The 19585-nt window shown below is 42.7% G+C and overlaps 2 protein-coding genes across 10 annotated transcripts in view; one reads left to right on the top strand and one right to left on the bottom strand.

Annotated features, from left to right (window-relative positions):
* The window catches only part of kcnq5a (potassium voltage-gated channel, KQT-like subfamily, member 5a), a 74127-nt gene extending 60171 nt beyond the window's left edge, over window positions 1-13956 (bottom strand). For all 9 annotated transcript variants that reach the window (XM_069538746.1, XM_069538754.1, XM_069538748.1 and 6 more), the window contains exon 1: window positions 12611-13956. In XM_069538746.1, the coding sequence (XP_069394847.1) occupies window positions 12611-12966 (356 nt within the window). In that variant the 5' untranslated portion in view covers window positions 12967-13956. The remainder of the gene's footprint in view (window positions 1-12610) is intronic.
* A 1027-nt stretch (window positions 13957-14983) lies between these two features.
* cnrip1b (cannabinoid receptor interacting protein 1b) lies at window positions 14984-19410 on the top strand. Its single transcript, XM_020097023.2, has 3 exons — window positions 14984-15302; window positions 16373-16517; window positions 17617-19410. The coding sequence occupies exons 1-3, from the start codon at window positions 15124-15126 to the stop codon at window positions 17779-17781; spliced, it is 489 nt and encodes a 162-aa protein (XP_019952582.1). The 5' UTR covers window positions 14984-15123; the 3' UTR covers window positions 17782-19410.
* The last annotated feature ends 175 nt before the right edge of the window (window positions 19411-19585 follow it).

Genomic DNA, 19585 nt, shown 5'->3' with positions numbered 1-19585 from the left:
GATGAGTAACTTCAATCACTTGGACAAAAACACAAATACTTTCTAATCTCTCTCTCACATATTGTCACAGCGAACCAGTCAACTGGCTCTATTCTCCTTTAATCAGATGTTAAAAGGGCCACATCTCTTTTCTTAACACACACACACACACACACACACACACACAGAAGGTGTAATGTTATCCAAACAGCCACCTGTCTTGTTGTGTCAGGCTGGTTGTACTGTTGGCTGCAGGCCTGGGAGGAGGCTTACTTAGAGAAAACAGAGACTCACTCTGCATTAGACTGACTCCCGTCAATGGACTGGGCCCAAAGCCTGCACGCACGCACGCACGCACGCACGCACGCACGCACGCACGCACGCACACACACACATACTATCTACCGAAAGCGATTCACGCACACATGCAGTCACAGGGACATTCTCTCTCCTCTTCCCCCTTATCCTCTCACCCCGCTGCATGCGCGCGCGCGCACACACACACACACACACACACACACACACACACACACACACACACACACACACACACACACACACACACACACACACACACACACACACACACTTTTATGCACACAGACACACACAAGACGTTTCATGCAGCGTAACATGAGTCGCTCGATTCTTCTCCAAGCTTTGGTTGCTAGGGGCGACGCACTTTGGGGGCAAACTTGATTTTTACGGCGTCATTTGGTCGAGATTTTCTGAAACCAACAGAAACGTGGACACGCAAACTAAAACTTAAATCAAACGTTCAAACTTAAATCCATCATAATATCCATCATCATCATTTCTCTCAGCTTCATTTGCTTCATATGAATTCGACCATCATCGTTAGCTCATTAAATGTGGAAGCAATTTTCACTACAGAAATGAGAACTTTGGATCAAACCTGGTTCAAGATTCTTTAGTTTTGTTGAGATCTTAGAGTTAACGGTTTTCACAGAGGGAAACTATGGAAATCACTGTTTTTGTCACTCCGTAAATCAGGAGAACTGTCACTACCACAAACATGCCGAGGAGGAATTGATGGTTTAACTTTATCTCGGTATAAATGGAAAACATCCTTTCTCAGGAGGAAGTGATTGTGGTTTTGACAGGAAACTTTTCTTGAACTGAGTGCACCACAGATCTTTTCCTTAAGAATTTTCTCTTTCCTTGACCTCTTGACGTTTTCTGCAGAGGTCAAGGAAAGGAGAAATATTCAGCCTAAAGTTTTCGTTCTCTCGAGTTTAATCGATCCCAGTGCATGAGACACTAAACGAAGAGAAACAGATGATCGACAGCTCTCACGCTCTCCAACAAGGACATGTGTTGTCTCCTGACGGGTTTGTCTCGCTCCGTTTCATTAAACTCTTGCACGTATGCCAAAGATTCTTCGCTAAGAACACTTCAAAGAGCAGCCACGGTCTGACGCCTCCACAACAAAAGAGCATCTTTAAAGGGCAATAAAGGAGCATTGATTCACAACAGATTCAGCAACACAGAGACGGAGAGAGAACGGTTCGAACTTTCAAATCTAAATGATGTGGGTTTGTGTTTCGTAGCTGCTTCTTTATGCGGCGTCAGGTTTCGGATGCAACTGGAAAATTAACACGCTCAGTTCAGTCTGAGGAACGAGACGAATCCTGACGACAGATTTTTCACACACACACACACACACACACACAGAGAAGGATTTTATAAAGGACGTGTTCCTGATTAGTTCAACGTGTCACGTTTACTTTGATAAACTGCATCATTCTGGTTTATGTTTTCTTTTCATCACTATTAACTTCAACTGTTGATTCAGTTATTTAGTGAGTCAGAGTTGATATAACTGCTATAAATACAAAACTGGATTATGTGATTAAATGTTATTTTTTGCTTTTGAATATTGTGTCAATCATCATTTAAATTAATAAACAGTTTAGTCTAGAAAATACAAACATGTTATAAACAAACGTCCATCAATGAAATAATTATAATAATCAGAGAGCTAATTAAACATGATGGCAGGCCCCTCAGTGCAGAGTGATCGCCCTCTGTCTGTGATCTCATCTCACTATCTCTTCACTTCCACTTCTCTCACCCAACCCCTTCCTCTTTTCCTTCCTCCCCCCTTTGTCCCTTCCTTCCTTCCTTCCTTCCTTATAGCCTCCAACTCTCTGCACTTCACCCAATTATTTCCCTGGCATGAGGAATGATGCCCCAGAAGAAAAGAAACATGCCAGAGGAGGACACACCTGTTCATACATTCATATTCTGTCCCCCTCCGTTCTATTCGGGCTCCACTTGTTAGTGTGGGTGAGCTGCTGCTGCTCAGCCTGAATCGATGTGTCACCTGGGACCAACGTGTGACTAACCAAGATAAATTATTCACAGTATGTGTTCGACTGAGCTGGTCTGTGTGTTTTCACTACGATATATGTGAGAGAGTACATGTCCATGAAGATTGTTTGAAGAAGAACGTGCAAAGTTGCACAAAAAAAACACAACTAGAGATTTCTGTCATAAGTTTCCCCCAATACCAACTTTAATAAATAATGTATTTCATCAGTTTTATGCTACTTACCCTTACTGTTCATTTTTCACCCAGTTGCAGGATGTTCGCCCACTAATTAGGAATGTGAGCTGGCTGCAGATCGTCCTGACACAGACTACTTTGTCTGTGGGTTACGATCAAAGCAGAAAAACAGTTTGTGGTTTAAACGGGATGAGCATGTTGTGATGATGCATGATAATGACATCTCGAGTGAACTTTGCAACTGAGCTTCTGTGTGTGTGTGAAGGGCAAGTGCTTATTTGCGTGCGTTAATATGCGTGGGTGTGTATACTGAAGTTGTGCATGTTTTTGAGGTACGTCGATGTTCAGAGAAGTGACAGGGTAACGTCCGAGGCGTGCGCGGAGATGCCGGTGGAACGCGAAGCCAGCAGCAGTGCACCGTGTGTGGGCAGAGCGACAGAGGAGCTCAGCCTGTCTCCATCCATCAGCGCCGCAGTCTGCTCAGCAAACTGGCACCTACGCTGATGCACGAGAGGGCTGCCAGATGACTAACAAGCACCCGCACACACACACACACACACACACACACACACACACACACACTCCATCACACACCCACACACTGTGTAATCCTAAAGGAAACCCTGTGCACTAGTCATTTTTAAATGCTTCATGTAAATTCTCCACTTATTCTTATAGAGTACCTCCTTTATTCGAGCTTCTCTTCACCGGCTGCCTGTTTGTTTGAGGATTCATTCTAAAATATCGCTCTCCACTTTTTAAGGCCGTGCGTAGTTTGGCATTGAGCTTCTAAATCGGTCCTCGCCGGCCTGAAGCCTCCGATAAAGACCTGCGAGTCATTCCTCGGTCAAGGCTGAAGACCCGGGGTGACGGGGCCCCTGGGGTCAGGGCCCCCGACCCTCCGAGGACCTCAGACGAGAAGCTTCACTGTCTAAATTTAAATCATCTCACATTAACATTCTTCTGCAGGATGGTGATTATTACTCTTTCCTTATTACCTTTGATTGAATTCAACTGATGCCAGTTATTGTTCTAAGTTGAGTTTTCACTCACATAAACGAATATAAATATTTAAACATGACAAAAACCTTTTTTTTTAAACTAGATTTATATATATATAATATTTCATGTGAATAATTCAACATTCTTACCCAAGATAAATGGTAACGACCTCTTTTTATTGGATTTTAACGCTTCTGATATTTTAAGTGATCATTCATATTTTCTGTTTAGGGTAATAATACAATTCCACATTAGTAAGTGGGTCACATGACATGGAGGCTATTGAGAAAAATTACTTTTCATGTTCACATAAAATATCAGAGGCACTAAAATCTATAAAAAGACGTGTGTCCTGTTTGTTCAGGGGGATAAAACAATTCAGCATTTGTTTGGGGTCAGTGACTCACATGAGACTGAAGCTGCTAAAAACAATTCAGTCTTATTCAAACAGGAATTTATTGACGTTGCCTAAATGAAGTCTTTCAAACAACCAAAGTGAAACTAGCTTCACCACTTTTCGTGTAAACTTACTCGTTCCTCTTTGTCACAACTGTTTTGAAACATTCTATAATCTTAAAGTTATTTCAGTGATCGTGATTATTATCATGAGGTGTGCATTCTTTTCCTCACACACAACCTACACACTTCCCTCGTGACCTGCCGGAATGTCACAGTATATCTGTCAGCGCCGTCTCTTCCCGTGTCGCAGCCTCTCAGCGACTCGTTCTCTGATGAAGCCGACATCAAAGCTGGTCAGATCGCTCCTTTTCTGACGCAGCCTTATTAGCTCGTTTTTTTCTTTTTAACACATTTGCAAATGCACTGGCTGATGGGAAAATGTTGTGGGTGTAATGAAAATCAAGGCCCACGGGGATATTTGCATACGAATATATTTCTAGTTCACTGGTGGAAAGTGTACAGGGAAATTATACTCAGCTGAAATATTCAATTATTCAAGTAGAAGTGAAATCACATGTTTAAAAATGTACAGTCTGACATGAAAGTATAAGTGGGCGAGGTCTTTAGTGTCACTTGAGTCGTATTCAGATATGAACTAAGTAAAATTGGGTCCAGACGTTTTACAGAGTTTGTCTTTTACGCGTGGAGAAGCAGCAGGAGATTGTCCGATAGTCTTCCGGACATTTTGCTGCTGTGTTCTCACATGGGACGAGTTCCAGGACAATATCCGGAGCAGCTGACTCGCATACAGCCGCTGTGGAAAATTTCAGGAAAAAGTCCAGACCTCAGTGCAGATCTGAAAGCAGATTATCTGAGCCCATCACACAAGTGCACGTTGATAAATCAGTGCTCTTCAGAACACAGATTTGTTTTTATACACAGCTAAAGCACATAAACCTGATTGAACCCAACGCCAGCAGCTAAATGTAAGAGTCTTCTTGGCCTGAGTGTTGACTCTGTTTCAATTCAGGCCGAGTCCACCTCATTTATTAGCGTACTAGACTTTTCTGAGCCAAATGTTTAGACAATGATGTGAAACACAAAAGAAGAACTGTGCTGTTTAGAATAAATTGTAGGTGAGTCGTCCAAAAAAGAGGAATCAGAATTGCAGGGATGCAGAGTTTGAGGTCGGGCTGGACGATATGACTTCAAATCAATATCACCTTTATTCAAAACTTTTACCTCCATGAATAAACGATTATTTTACGCCTCCTGCAGGATCGTGATCTTTTATTACTTCTTGATTTGTTGGTTTTTATTAATAAAACGTTAAGGCAGAAGTTTCTCACACGGTTGTACTTGTAAAGCCGCTGTGAGTATAAACATCTTGAATCTTGTGCCGTGGCTTTAGATTAAATGTTAGAGCTTTCTGGTGTTGACATGATCTCCACTAAGTGAACTTGCATTTCTTATATAGTGTATATCTTTCATAGTGTGTTTATATAGAACGCATACAGAGCTGTCAGTGGAACACATCTGTCTGCATAGGGTGCCTGTAAATACCCTTTACTTTATTTCAGATCTCAGCAGATGGTTCTTTCCCTCCGACACACGTGGAATAAACAAACGCAAAGATTCTGCTTTTGTGTTTTCCTGCAGAGAAAAACCTTGAATCTGTCTTGTTCTTATCTCTATTCACCGTCCCACGTCTCCATCCGTCTGTTCTGCACCAACTGGAGACCTGGACACGCAAGTCCACGCCAAGCCTGTGCTGTGTTACACTATCCAGTCAAGACGTGTAATATACACACACACACACACACACATGCTCCCTGCAAGATGGGTACCCAGTCTGTGCCCATTCCTGCAAACACCGGAACACATCATGACAGTATTTACACACACACATCCCCTTGTTCTGTTCATCATATTCAATGGGTCCTCAGCATTTTCCACTGGGTTCCAGCCAACAACCTGCTCCCTACCTGGAAGTGGCTCTGAACCTAAACACAGAGACTCTTTTATGCGCTCAGGTGTCTCAAATGTCGCCGTGTTCTCAGGAAACAAAGTACAGTCTCTCTGGGAAGCTTTTGATCTTCTTCAGGTCTGAGTTTTCTTTGTGGATCAGTGCACCTGCAGGTTGATGAGCGACGGCGAAGCCTCTTTGTGCAACATTGTTTTCTGGGGTTTTCATACTGGCACGTTTGAAAAGAGCAAGACGGGATTTGACTGGGTGCAAAGATTACAGAGCTGTTTTTAACTCAATCATCATATAGGCCAACTGTCATGCATCCGTCACCATGTATGAGCGAATGTATCAGAGTATTCAAACTAAACAATACTGTGAGAGAAGCGACCAAACATTCAGCACCAGTCTGTCCACTGGACTGTGACCAGAAGCCTCCATGAAACTGGTGAGATATCGAACAAGCTAATGACCCAGGATGTTGAAAACGTAGCAGAGTTAATCACATTTCTGAAATGCATTACTGTCGAGCACTAGAAACTATCATTGTCCACAAAAACATCCCCGCTGACCACTGAAACTCACAACTTTTCCCTGATCCGATCCCTCATGAGCTGATTTCATTCTGATAGAAAGTGCAGGAAAGCTTGTTGTTATGATTAAAAAGCTCTGTTCTCTAACACCAAATCCCCACATCGATGTAAAACAAGCTACAGGATCATTCAAACACTCGTTCTCTTTGAAGAGCCAGTTGATGCATCACAGACTTTTGCACAAATCTGTGCTGTTAAAGGATCAAACTGAACTGAGGTCGATCATTAGAACCAGATTGGTATCTGCCTCCTGGCGGATTGTCAGGGCTACCTGTCGAAACACCAGAACGACTGTGGGATCAATGGTGGAGACAAACACACACACACACACTCACTCACACACACATAAACCTGTGCTGATAGCGATGTGTGTGATATTTAAACTCTTATTTACTTTCTTTTAGAAAAACGTGTTTTAATCAAACTGCCTGTTCGTTTAGTCAACAGCAGTAATTTAGAAAAGCTCTCTGGTTAATCTGGTTATCGAGTTAATCACAGCAAATTGAATTTGTAAATTACCTGAGAATCACTGTAAACACAAATAACGCTGCTGTTCTTCTTCTGTTAAATAACAGTGCAGCTGTCTACACTGTCGGAGATCTGGGTGAATCTCTCTGACTGCGTTAGCTTGGTTACACACTTGTTCTTTGAGTGGTTTGAAAGGTTTACCTTTGCCGAACACTGGGAAACATTATTCAACATCACGAATAACAATTACTAAGATTGATTTCTTAAATCTAACTGAGGGAGAAAAAAAGGCAGCAAGATAAAAAACTGCACAAATTTGGGAGCGAATCTTGACTCTGACTTAAACTTTAATGCTCATTTTAACAAGCTCATTAAAACATCTTCCTTTCAACTCAGGATGATTCGAAAGTTCAACCGTCTCTAACTCAAGAAAGATGCTGAGATACTATTTCCCACTTTTACTAGAAGTTTGCAAATCCATTCTTACTGGATACCTGAATTGTCAATAAGGAAATTCCAGCTCATCGAGCCAGAGTCCGACTAAAACAAAGAAAATCAATCACAGTATATACCTGTATGTGTCCAAAGTTGTTTTACTTGTTTATAAAGTGTTAAATGACCTCATTCCACCTCCTACACCAGAGATCTTTCATTTTATTTTCCTGTGAGATCACTAAGGTCATCCACAGCTTATCAAAATGATGCCATCTGCTGTGTCCCCAAACTGTGGACATCACCGTCTCTGGATATCATTATAAAAAGCTTGATGGGTGATTTTAAAAAGAAACTAAAGACTTATCTTTCTAATCTGGCTTTTTATTTTATTCCCTTTAGCTACTGATTTTCATTTATTCATTTAAAATTGATCTTGTATGAAATGTGCTGGATGTATTTTCTCTAAACATCAGTGGATGAGTGGAATATTCCATCTTTACTCTGAAAACACTGATCACAAACTACAAACGTCAGACAAAATATTACACACACACACACACACACACACACACACACACACACACACACACACACACACACACACACACACACACACACACACACACACACACAGGAAACATCTGAGTACAGCACATAATGCAGACTGAGGCTGGAGCCCATTTCCGCAAATGTGATTAACCCAACACACACCATCTCATTAAGAGATTGAATCTTAATGCCTGCAGTGTTTCAGTGTGGGTGCAATATTTGGCAAGAAGCAAACCAAGATACTTATCAGTGTCTTGATTCATACTGCGGCCGATCACCAGCCATCAACTGCACATCAGATACGAGTAAAATACATATTTGAAACATCCACACACACACAACACACACACACTTCAAACTTTTGCTGCAGCGTTACATGAAAAATGTTTAATGAATGGATGAAGATCATTTACACATTTCACACAAGTCTGCAAAAAGTTTCAAAGCAACAAGTTTATGACTTCAGCGAAGAATGAGAACTCAGTAACCTCACTGGGCCCAGAAATGACTGTGGCAAATAAACAACCAGCAGATAACAACCAACAGATAATGTTTCTCAGTGTAGTATTCTTAGTAAAGTCTTAGCTGTTCCCACTGAGGATCAAGCCCACCTACTAAATCCAAACAGCTCTAAAAATCATAACCATAAAGAAGCTATGAGCAGCTGCTCGCAGATAACAAGCTCAAGGTAGCCGGGGTCACAGGCACAGAAAGAATGGCTCGGTGGAGTAACCCCGCAGTCCAGTTTCATCACGCGCACCAAATTAAGCACACTCAGATATCAGTGGCCTGAATATGCCTTTTTTCAATCAAGACCAATTAATCATTCCCCGGGAAATCCGCAAAAGTCTCAGAATATAAACTCCTGGATCTGCCCCTTCGTTCTGATCTGCGCTCAAATTTCATTGCCTCTTACTTGGCTCATGTCTCATTCATGGAAATCCGTTTATTTTTTGGGTAAAATCATGCTCATCAATCAAAACAAATGGAAAAGTGTCGGTTTCTACTGATCCCAGGTTTCCCTCATTCTGGATGTGAGTCAGAATCAGTTTGCCTTCATTATGAGCTGCAGGCCACTCACTCTGCTGCAGTGTTTTGTGTGTGTCTGAAGACCTTGGACCTTTATATGACTCATCCACAGTAGCTTTTTAAACTTTAAAACACATTTCATCTCATAGGAAGCTTTGCCAAATGAATTAAACTCTCAGAGCAAAGTGCCTCAGACCCCGTTTGTTTTCAATTATGTCAATTATCCTCTACAGGCTAAAAAATGTCCACGGTTGCTAATGTTTACTACTTTGGACATGATGACAGCAACACACTCAGACACTGGAATGGTTCCTTAGCCAAATACTCCTTTTTGTCTGATTAAGCAGATTACTTTTGGTATAAATGACATTTGAGATGTGAAGATCTTCACAGATTACACATACAAATGAACACACATAGAAATGTCAAGAGTCTAAGAACGCAAGTGCCAGAACAATCACAAAATTACTTTTCTGTCGTGATGTACGAGAATTGTATTCTTTATTTTTTCCAGTCATTTGTCTGAAAATGTTTCACGTCTATTCTTAAGTAAAAGCCAGAGTCAAGTTTGTGAGGTCACAGTGACCTTGACCTTTAACCTTTAAACCTAAAAAATTATTTTTATTCTCCAGTCAAAGTGATCGCTCGTTTTTATGATGTCATATACACGAAAATGTGACGGGCAAATTAAATAAGACTAAATTAAAAACCGTCAACACTGGCACAGTAAACATCTCTAATCCTTGGATTGACACGTACAACCCGACGTCTTTGAACTGATTCTCCTGATCTCTTTGAAATGTCTCACTTGAGCATTTTGCCTAAGTGACACATTTATACATTTTCAAATGTGCAGCTGATGCAAATGATCAAAGTGTGGGAGGCTGCGGCCGTGAGCAGATGTAACGACTTAACCCCCGTGACCTCAGCTGTCCCGCCTGAGCAAATAAAACGTCAGCATCCGGCATCGCGGCTCCTCCCCCCGACAGCTTCACTTCCTCCTTCTCACAGCGCTCCTCTTCCAACGAGACTGATGCTGGAACGTTTCATCGCGCCAACATATGTCGCAAGTACAGTATACTGTATATATGGCTGTGGCTCAGGGGTTAGAGCGGTCGTCCTCTATAAACGGAAGGTTCGATCCTAGTCTGCCCCATTCCGTAGTGTCCCTGCAAGACACTGAACCCTAAACTGCCCCTTCTCATAGAGAAAGTGCTGCAGCTGCACTGTATGAATGTGTGTGTGTGAATGGGTGAATATAAACTGTGCTGTTAAGTGCTTTGATGGGTCATCAGGACCAGAAGAGCTCTATATAAATACAGACTATTTACCATTTACAGGCATAGATAGAGATGTAGTGATGAAAAGAAAGTTTGTGAGAAAAAGGAAAGCGTGCATCCTGCAGGAAATGCCACAGATGTGATAATGTAGAGCCTCCTCCACCAACCACCAGCTCCCTGTGTAATGATCTGCCTCATGCTCACATAAATAAATGTAATTATAAAGACAAAGGCACCAAACATGCAGAGTCCGAGCTTTTTCCTCTGAAAATCTGCTAAAAATGTAAAAAGAAATGTCAATGTTAAAGAAAGTGTCGGCCTCCTGCAGATCTGCACCACAATCAAATGGATTCTTCCCTGACTCATTCTGAATCATTCCACCAAGTTTCGTTGTAATCTGTCTCGGTGTTTGACGCTTTCATGCAGTCAAACAAACGAACAGCGGTAAAAACACGACTTCCCCTGCGGAGGGAATAATCAACAATGTCATCGACTGCGACCACATCTGAGCAGAGCAGAGCGGCACAGAAAACCAAGCCATGGTACCACATACACCTTTTGATTGCAGTTGGAGATGACAACAGCGAGTGTGTCTGTCATGATGACAAACATCAGGCAACAGCGCAACACAGCCTATTAGTTTAGACAGACAAAAGGATCCCAGGATATCTCCTTCTGAATGCATGTGAGCAATACTCCTCTAATTGGTTAATTGAAACTGCATGAAGCCAGAGGAAGCTGGACTAAGTGTTTTTCTTTTTCGAAAAGGAAAATCTAAAATTTGGGCCACAGGAATAATTTCACACCAGAAAAACCGAGCTGTGGTCAGAAGAGGGCTGTTATGAATTTCAGAAACGCAGCTTCTCTCCCTGCAGGACTTTTCCCAGAGCCTCGCTCTCACCAGACCAGTGATGAAAGACTCAAGATGGTGCAAGCGAGGAGCAGCAGTTAATGTCTCACTGACAGCTCACAGAACTTCCCTGAGAGGCCAAAGATCTGTGGGAGCTTCTGGTGTTACGCAAAGATCCAGAGGAGATTGAACCTAATAGGATGATTCATCTTTCTCAATACTGTACATACAGGTTTTGCAATTTAGGCACAGGTGCACTTTACACACACACACACACACACACGTCTATCTTAGTGTGGATACACATCGGCGTTAAACATTCCCTGGCCCCTAACCATCACAACTAAATGCTCTGCTCTGACCCCAATCTCAGAGATCATAAGTTATAGCCTGAAGACAAATGAGCCTCTTGGGGGAAATGTCTGATATTTTGTTGCTCTCGGTGTGGACAGCAGATATCCAGGCCAAGACTCGTCCATTCTCCGTACAATGTTTACAGTCAAATGCTTTCACCCACAAACAGCAGTGCTTTATGTGGGTGTTTCAGGTCCAGGGAGACATTTTGGCTGATGTCTGTCAACAGCTCTCAGCATATGAACGCTGATTAATTAAAAGGCTGACAGCCGAACAGATTCCTGACCACTTATAGATGCATGAGCCTAACCACTCTGTCCTGGAATAGAGGTTAGAATCCTGATCTCAGACTCAACATTATGAAGCTTCACATCAGAAATCTCTCCTCTAAAAGCTGAACTACGGCCGCGTTTAAACACAGGAATAAAAGACTGGACTAAAATCCAAAACAACAGAAACCACAAACTTTGAAAAATCTATCTGGATCCAACCTGAGAGACGGAGCCTGAAAGTCGGGGATGTGATGGGATTGAAAGGGCTTTACCTCTTCAGTTCAACTGCCCAGTCAACGGATCTTAACCGTACAACTGCCAAAATGTTCTCACACCAATAATCATCGCAAAGACACACACACACACAACTGTAGCTCATTTTTTCCAAAGTCTACCTGTTTCAGTCTCTGTGTGTTTTGTGCTCACTGAGGCTGCAGCAACAGGTGATCACATCCTGAGCTGACTTTCTGTGACATAAGGTGAATGAACTGGGCTCAGTAACATCTTTAACCAGCAGCTTGATAAAATGAAGAGAAGAGGAAGAGAGAAGTCAGACAGTGTGTGTTTGTGTATTTGGAGAGTTTGTGTGGAGGATGGATGGAGGAGGTGCACATGTTCGACAACAGGAGCAACTGAGGAAGTGAATGTCTCTGGAAACAAGAGCTCTATTCAACTTGCACCAATTTGATCCCATGGCCCAATGAGCTGGTCATTATCACGAGGACAACAGTCGATAGGTTATATCGTCCTGAGGCTGTGCTGAATCATTGCCTGAGATGTTTTACTGTTAATGTTTCACATGGAAGCTGGGAAACTGATCTTCAAATGCAAACCAAGAGGAGAAATGGATGTAAAGTGGTTTATATGTGCTGAATGTAAAGAGAATAAAAGTGTAGGCACTCACACAAACGCGTGGTAGATGAACGCCCATTCCCTCGGTCTCTCCAGCACGTTGTAGAGGTAGTTCTGGAGCCGCCGGTACCGCGCGTTCCTGCGGCCGCTCTGCGCGCTGTAGGTCAGCGGCTTCCCCAGCAAACTGAGCCGTGCGCCCTGCTTCCTCTCCGCTCCCACCGCACCTGCCGCACCGGGAGACAGGGGCCCGTCGCCGACCCGCACCGTGTTGTTCATCGTCCTGTGCCCCGACTCCACATCCTTCAGTGCGTAGTCCTGCGCCCGGCGTCCCGTGGAGCTCTTCAGCCAGAGCCCGGTGCCGCCACTACCACCACCACCACTCTCTTCGCCGGTGTGGCTTCTCGGCATAGCATCACCAGCGCGGCCGTGGAGTGCGCTGGGACAACGGCGGACATTCACATGTAGGAGCCAGCAGCTGTTGCGCCAGAGGTTGTTTCACTGATTCGGCTTTTCCCGGTTCACTGAATGAAAGTAAGCAGTGGCTGAAGAGTTAAATATCTAATCGGCTCCCATCTTTTCACCCGGTGGCCGCTTCAGCTGATTCACAGTCGGGTTTGGGCACTTTGGTCACTGTGCGCGGGGCTGGAGAGGAGTTGGGTTATGAAGGAGTGGATCCATGCAGACATTTGGCGGGGGGAGGGCTCTCACACCCTCCCACACTTCTTCACAAACTCTCTCGCTTCTTTCTGTCAAAGAGCCAGTCGGCGCTGCTCGGTGCCTATTACGCACCGGACTGAAGGATTGCAGCTCCGCCGCCACCAGCTCCAAAACCTCTGGACTAGTAGGTGGTCTCCTTTCCTGCATGTGACTTTGGATTTAAATAATACATATTCACCAGGGACACGTCAAAAGACACCAGTGCACCGATGACGCAGGTTTTACGCAGGGAAGAAAATGAGCAAAAATATCCAGTGTGATTGTTTGGGTCAGTTTTATGAGGCTACAGCCAACAGCCAGGACAACACGCTGCAGCTAATACACAAATCTAAAGTCCTGTCTTCTGTGGGCGAAACCAGATTTCAGGAGGGAGTTGGACATGGAAGTTTCTCGCATAGCTGGAGACACAGTCAGTGATTAGCCTCCAGCTCAGTGGCTTGTGACCACGTGCCAAACACGCAACTTCATCCATAAACTATTGAGATATGAACGCATGCTCAGAGGCCCGGACCCTCCAGTGAAGCTCTGCGGCCTCAGGAGCAGCAGAGACGGGGAGAGTGGTGAAGTGCGCACGGTTTTAAAAACTATCTGCGCCCGGAACTAAAGCGAACACGCGCTCTGATGATGTTTTGAACAGCTGCGTCACTGATCAAACACGTGACCACGGACCCCCCCCCCCCTTTCTGTCTTTCTTTCTTTCTTTTCCAATCACGGCTTTTTATTTCAAAATCACAGTAATGGCTATATTTAGGATGTGTAGGCTCTTTATTATACTTTTATGTAACATTCTTTATTCCATCAGGTGCTCTCTTTAATGAATGTGTGTTCGTTTAAATCCAACATTTAAACGAACACTTTTAAATTCATGCAGCACTTATGATGACAATGAAGACTTTCTGATTCTTTTCTTTTTAACCTCCTGTCCATGTCATTCCCTCTCAGTCGCAGTGCTTCATGACTGATAAAGAGTGAATTATTATTATTATTATTGTTGTTATATCTGTGACCCTACATGTGAAACCATAGAAAGGAGCAGAGTCACTTTCCACCTCAGTGGTTTTATTTTTCTGTTCAATTCTTCTTCTCACCTCAATCAAGTTAAACAATTAGAAGAAGAAGAAGAAATAACCTGAAGGTGATTTCTTCTGTTGTGATCTGAGCCTGTCCTCTAGTGGTCAAACGTTGTAGTTACACTTCTATCCCCCGAAGGAGAACTTCACAAATCCCCAGAAAGCACTTTACAAACAATTGAACACGTGCTTTATTATCAAAGCAAAATGTACAATACAAATCCATAACCCCACTCAACATCCATGCACATGCAGAGTAAGACAGTGTTAACAGGAACTGAGCGAATGCTGCATATACACATTCCATAATTCATTTGTAGGTTATGTTTGCTTTATTTGGTTTTTGCCTCATGGTTCAATTTGACCTGTATTTGTTGTAACTTAATCAATTATCCAATCATCAGGTCTGGTATTAGCATCACTGCACTTGGAATGTCTCAATTAAACTAATCCACAGATTCTTAATTGGCAGGATAAATAATAAAGCGAGACTGAACCCCAAGAACTAAACTGACACTTTAACAAGAGACATTCAACAGAAGGGGGGGTTAAGATAGCGAGAGAGAGAGAGAGAGAGAGAGAGAGAGCATTTGTGTGGGATTAGGCCTGGAGCTGACGGTTGGATGGGATTACGCAGCGCGTCGTTGCGCGGCGCAATTCCCTGCGCTGTGCGCTCTGCCATGGGATTCTCCACACGGAATTTCTCCGTCTGTTTGAGCTGATCAACATCGATCGACACCGATAACACCCGCCTGAGATCTGCCATCTGTATGGAAACATGGCCGACGTCCCACAGATCGTCAAAATTGGGATTTCATTGAAGATGCTCCCCAACAACACCGCGGTGCACTTCAAATCTGACGGCACCCGCTTCGGCCAGACCCGGACCATCAAGCTGCTGACCGGCTCCAAGTACAAAATCGAGGTGGTCGTTAAACCGGGAGCTGTCGAGGCCACGTAGGTTTCTGTCTGCGTTTGTGTTTTTGTCTGAGGAGTGGAATATTCTGACCTCACACAGACAACCTGCTGTGATTCTCTCAGACAGTCACAGCCAGGTCTTTATGGAGCCACAACCTCCAGCTCAGCCACCAAATCAATCAAGTCACTGATGAGCAGCAGATGTAATGTAATGGAGATGATCCACATGAGAAGGGAGATAACGACAGGAGCCTCCCAAAATAAAGAAGATTTTTCTGGCGGTAGAATATTGTTGTTTTGTAGTTTACAGTTTGTAGTGTACAGTTTACTGGTTTCTCATGTATCTATAAAATATTGTGAATCTCTTTGGAAGGTGAAATATACGCTACAACGATTTCTTTGTCTGATTTACGCACAGAACACACACTTTGGTTTCCAGTGTTTTTGCTGTGCGTGATTACAGAGAAGTAATTGCCTTTCTTGGAGGTCACACCAGGGATGAGGCTCATTCCTCGCACGCACAGAGGTGACCTTAACAGGTTAACTCATTTTAAGGTTGCATTCATGCATAGTAGGAAATGTGACTTTTACCAGTCTTTACCCTAAAATTTGGAGGCTGCAGAGAAACCAAACACGTCTCACAAATGTCTCTTACATTATTATCACAAAAGAAAAATATTTTTCAATTCCTTATTTTAGGGCTAAACTCCTTTATACTCGACCAGTTTAACACGCACCATTCCCATGTCTACCTCTCGAAAGTGGGATTTTACTAGGAGCACGTGAAGGCAGCATAAACCTCCAATTGGCCAAATGTCAAATCCGCCACAGATTAGGAGTCTGGTGTTTGGGCTTTGTGTCTCCGCCCTCTTGAGATTTGCCTGCAGTTCATGATTATGTAATGGATGTTGTTGTACATCTCCAAACATGGATCAGTGATAGAACCCTGAACATCAGGGTGTGAGTCGTGCCTGTGTGAACACTGCTGCACACAAAGTAGGTCACACAGGCCGTGAGGCAGAGGACATGTTGAATCATTGGATCATGAACCACATCTTTTATTTTCAATGTGTGGTATATGTGTCTTTATGTTGTTCACCTGTGTGCAGGTCGATGAGTGTGGGCGGGGTGACCTTCCCTCTGGAGCAGCAGTCCAAAGACCCACAGTCGGTGGTCTACACCGGCCAGTACGACACCGAGGGGGTGACACACACCAAGAGTGGAGAGAGGCAACCGGTTCAAATCAACATACAGGTATGATGGGGTCCTGAAGGATGGTACACCTTCCACGACTGTCTCATTATCACACATGCTGGTGTCTCCAGACAGACTCATGTTGCCATGGTTATGGCCCTGCCAGCGGCAAGAGTTCCTATGGTTACAGTGCATCCTGATAGCTACAGGTGTTTCCATGGTTACAGTTTTCCTACAGAGTTACAGACGGTGACAGGGGTTTCCGTGGTTACAGTTTTCCTACAGAGTTACAGACGGTGACAGGGGTTTCCATGGTGACAGTTTTTCTGAGCTGTATCCTGACAGTTACAGGTGTTTCCATGGTTACAGTCTTTCTCAAGTGCACTGTGTCCAGGCAATTACGGGTGTTGGGTTATTACCGCTGCCGGGGAGGTTATGTTTTCATGCTGTTGGTCAGCTAGTAGCATTGGTTTCAGTGAAACTAGGTGGAGGGGCGGGGCTATGATTCTGGGATCAGGAAGAAGGAGCAGATACAGGAATGATTTATCACTTTCTAAAACCTTGTGAGATTTGAATTTTTTATCCTGTGGAATGTGTGATGATGAAATAAATCATGCACACTTAGAGGACTGACATCTATGAGTGTGTGTACTTTGATGCTTGATGTTGGGTCTTGGTGGAGGTATGTGAGAGACATTCCATTTTCATTTGGTTTGTGTGTATGTTACCCATCTGTTCAGTTCACAGTCTGTGGCCTCTGGGGTAATACTGTGTGTGTGTGTGTGTGTGCGTGTGTGTGTGTGTGTGTGTGTGTGTGTGTGTGTGTGTGTCCATCTGTCCAGTCACTACACTTCCCCTTAATTTCACCTCCATATGATTTTACACATGATCACATGATGCTATAATGTGAGTCTTTATGTCTACATCAGTTTCGTGTGTGTGTGTATGAGAGAGTGATCCCATCTGCTCGCTCTGTATGTTTCATCATCACTTCATCGAATCCATCTACAAGCTGCTGTGAACTGTGTGTTTGATTGTATGTGTGTGTGTGTGTGTGTGTGTGTTTGTGTGTGTGTGTGTGTGTGTGTGTGTGTGTGTGTGTGTGTGTGTGTGTGTGTCTCTGCACACGTCTCCATCTGAGTGTGTGTTTCTCCTTCAGTTCACGGAGGCGGGGATGTTTGAGACCGTGTGGCAGGTGAAGTACTACAACTACAACAAGAGGGACCACTGCCAGTGGGGAAACAGCTTCAACAGCATCGAGTACGAATGCAAACCCAACGACACGCGCACGCTCATGTGGGTCAACAAGGAGATGTTTGTCTGACGGAGGAGCAGTGTGTGTGCGCTGCAAAAAACAAAACAGAAACAAGGTGTGTTATGTCTAATTGTGAAATGACATTTTCTGTTGCTCAAAGGGATTTTTGCATTTGTGCTTTATCGTTCCTGCTGTCATCCTGCTCCACTTGTTTTATTTCACCTGTTAATGTTCGAAAACTGACTCTAAAGCTTAACTGGAAGTTTGGAAAAATAAATGCATCTTTTTCTCCGAACCCATAATATTTGCTGCTGAATCAGACCCTGGCAGTTCATATGTCACGTTTTCATTCTTTCGTCACTTGTTTATGGAGATTTTACAGTTGATTTATTGAGGTTAACATGCAGCACTTCTCAAAAATGTTCATTAAAGTTATTTTATATATTGAAAGACTAATTGATTAAATTATATTTTGAGATAAATGTGTTTTTTTCATGAACAGATCAGTTGTGGTATCTGGTTGATCTCCAGTGTACGTGTTATGTTGTATGTGTGTGTGTGTGTGTGTGTGTGTGTGTGTGTGTGTGTATTTAACAACTGGTGCTTGTACAGATGTGTTTATTTGTATTTTTGTACTTTAAAGATATGTGTGAAGAGTTTAGTTCCAAAATGATTATGTGACATTTCCAGAAATTCATGCCAGGTCAGTTCTTACTGTTCTTACAACTACTGCTGGTTTTAAGTTTTAAAATAATACATGTTAACATTTAGCATCATCCAAATCTACTGTCCGTCCCATGAGTCGTTGAACGGAAACCCCATGACATCTGCGGCTCCTGATGTTAAAATGTGGGGTGAGTTTTCAGAGGAAGCAGCAGAGCAGAGCAACATGACCATCGAACTTTAAAACAAATAGCTACTATGACTAAAGATGAGTGTTATTGAACATTATTCATTACAGTGAGTCTCTATCAGCTACTATGGGGGCGTAATACTGTGGATCAGTATCATGTTAAAATTTAAAGTTCTCGTTAAAACATGACATTTCTTCCGTAATGGAGGTACCACTTAAAATCAACATGGTGTTGTTTTGTGTTGTTGCTGCCAACTTTAAAACAATTTTAAGTCCCTAATTAAATGATTGTAGATGTTGCGATTGAACTTTGATCTTTATTTAGAGAGTGACAAGATAACACAGTTGCCCACTTCATAACAACAACAAAGAAAAAAATTGCCCAATTGTGCCTTGGTCACCTCGAATTCTCAATTTTCAAATTCTTTTAGTGTTTTGGAATGACACTCTCTGTGTGTCTGTGTGTGTGTGTGTTTTATTTTGTGTGCAGTATAATGCAGTATTGGAAGTTGGATTTTTGTACTCGGGTGAAGTTGTGCTCCTTTGTACAATATGTTTGTTTTCTCTACCTCTTCCAAAGGACCTAGCCATGAATATTTGTGTTTGTTAAATTGAAATATCGACATATCTGCAAGAAAATATATATGGTAAACATTAATATTTTAAAAAAGAAAATAGTATTTTTGTGCAGTGAACCACTTGAAATGTTTTCATAGATAATAATCTTGTGTGTATTTTGTTAAAAAATACATATTTTAGTGAAATGTTGTGAAAAACCTATGCAAGAACCCGGAGCAATAAATGAAATTGTGCAAAAATAGTTGTTTATAAAATTTACATTCTGACCTTTTGTGGAAGTTTGTTTTGTTTATAATTCGATTCATAAAAATTGGAAGAAAAAAAAATGTGGCTGATGTGTACTTATACCACTTGAACTGTAATCACTGATCTGACTGGTTTACCCGCAGGACTCCAATACTCTTCTTTATTCATCTAAAAATCTAAATCTTGAAAAATATG

This window comes from Paralichthys olivaceus, chromosome 14, assembly GCF_024713975.1.
Source record: "Paralichthys olivaceus isolate ysfri-2021 chromosome 14, ASM2471397v2, whole genome shotgun sequence".
In the NCBI taxonomy this organism is placed as follows: domain Eukaryota; kingdom Metazoa; phylum Chordata; class Actinopteri; order Pleuronectiformes; family Paralichthyidae; genus Paralichthys; species Paralichthys olivaceus.
This window is presented reverse-complemented; position numbering and strand designations above follow the sequence as displayed.

Excerpts from the sequence above, each read along its gene's own strand:
- cnrip1b (XM_020097023.2), top strand. The coding sequence starts at position 15,124 with ATGGCCGACGTCCCACAGATCGTCAAAATTGGGATTTCATTGAAGATG. Across the intron at positions 15,303-16,372 it reads CCGGGAGCTGTCGAGGCCAC|GTCGATGAGTGTGGGCGGGG; the intron begins GTAGGTTTCTGT and ends ACCTGTGTGCAG. Across the intron at positions 16,518-17,616 it reads CGGTTCAAATCAACATACAG|TTCACGGAGGCGGGGATGTT; the intron begins GTATGATGGGGT and ends TTTCTCCTTCAG.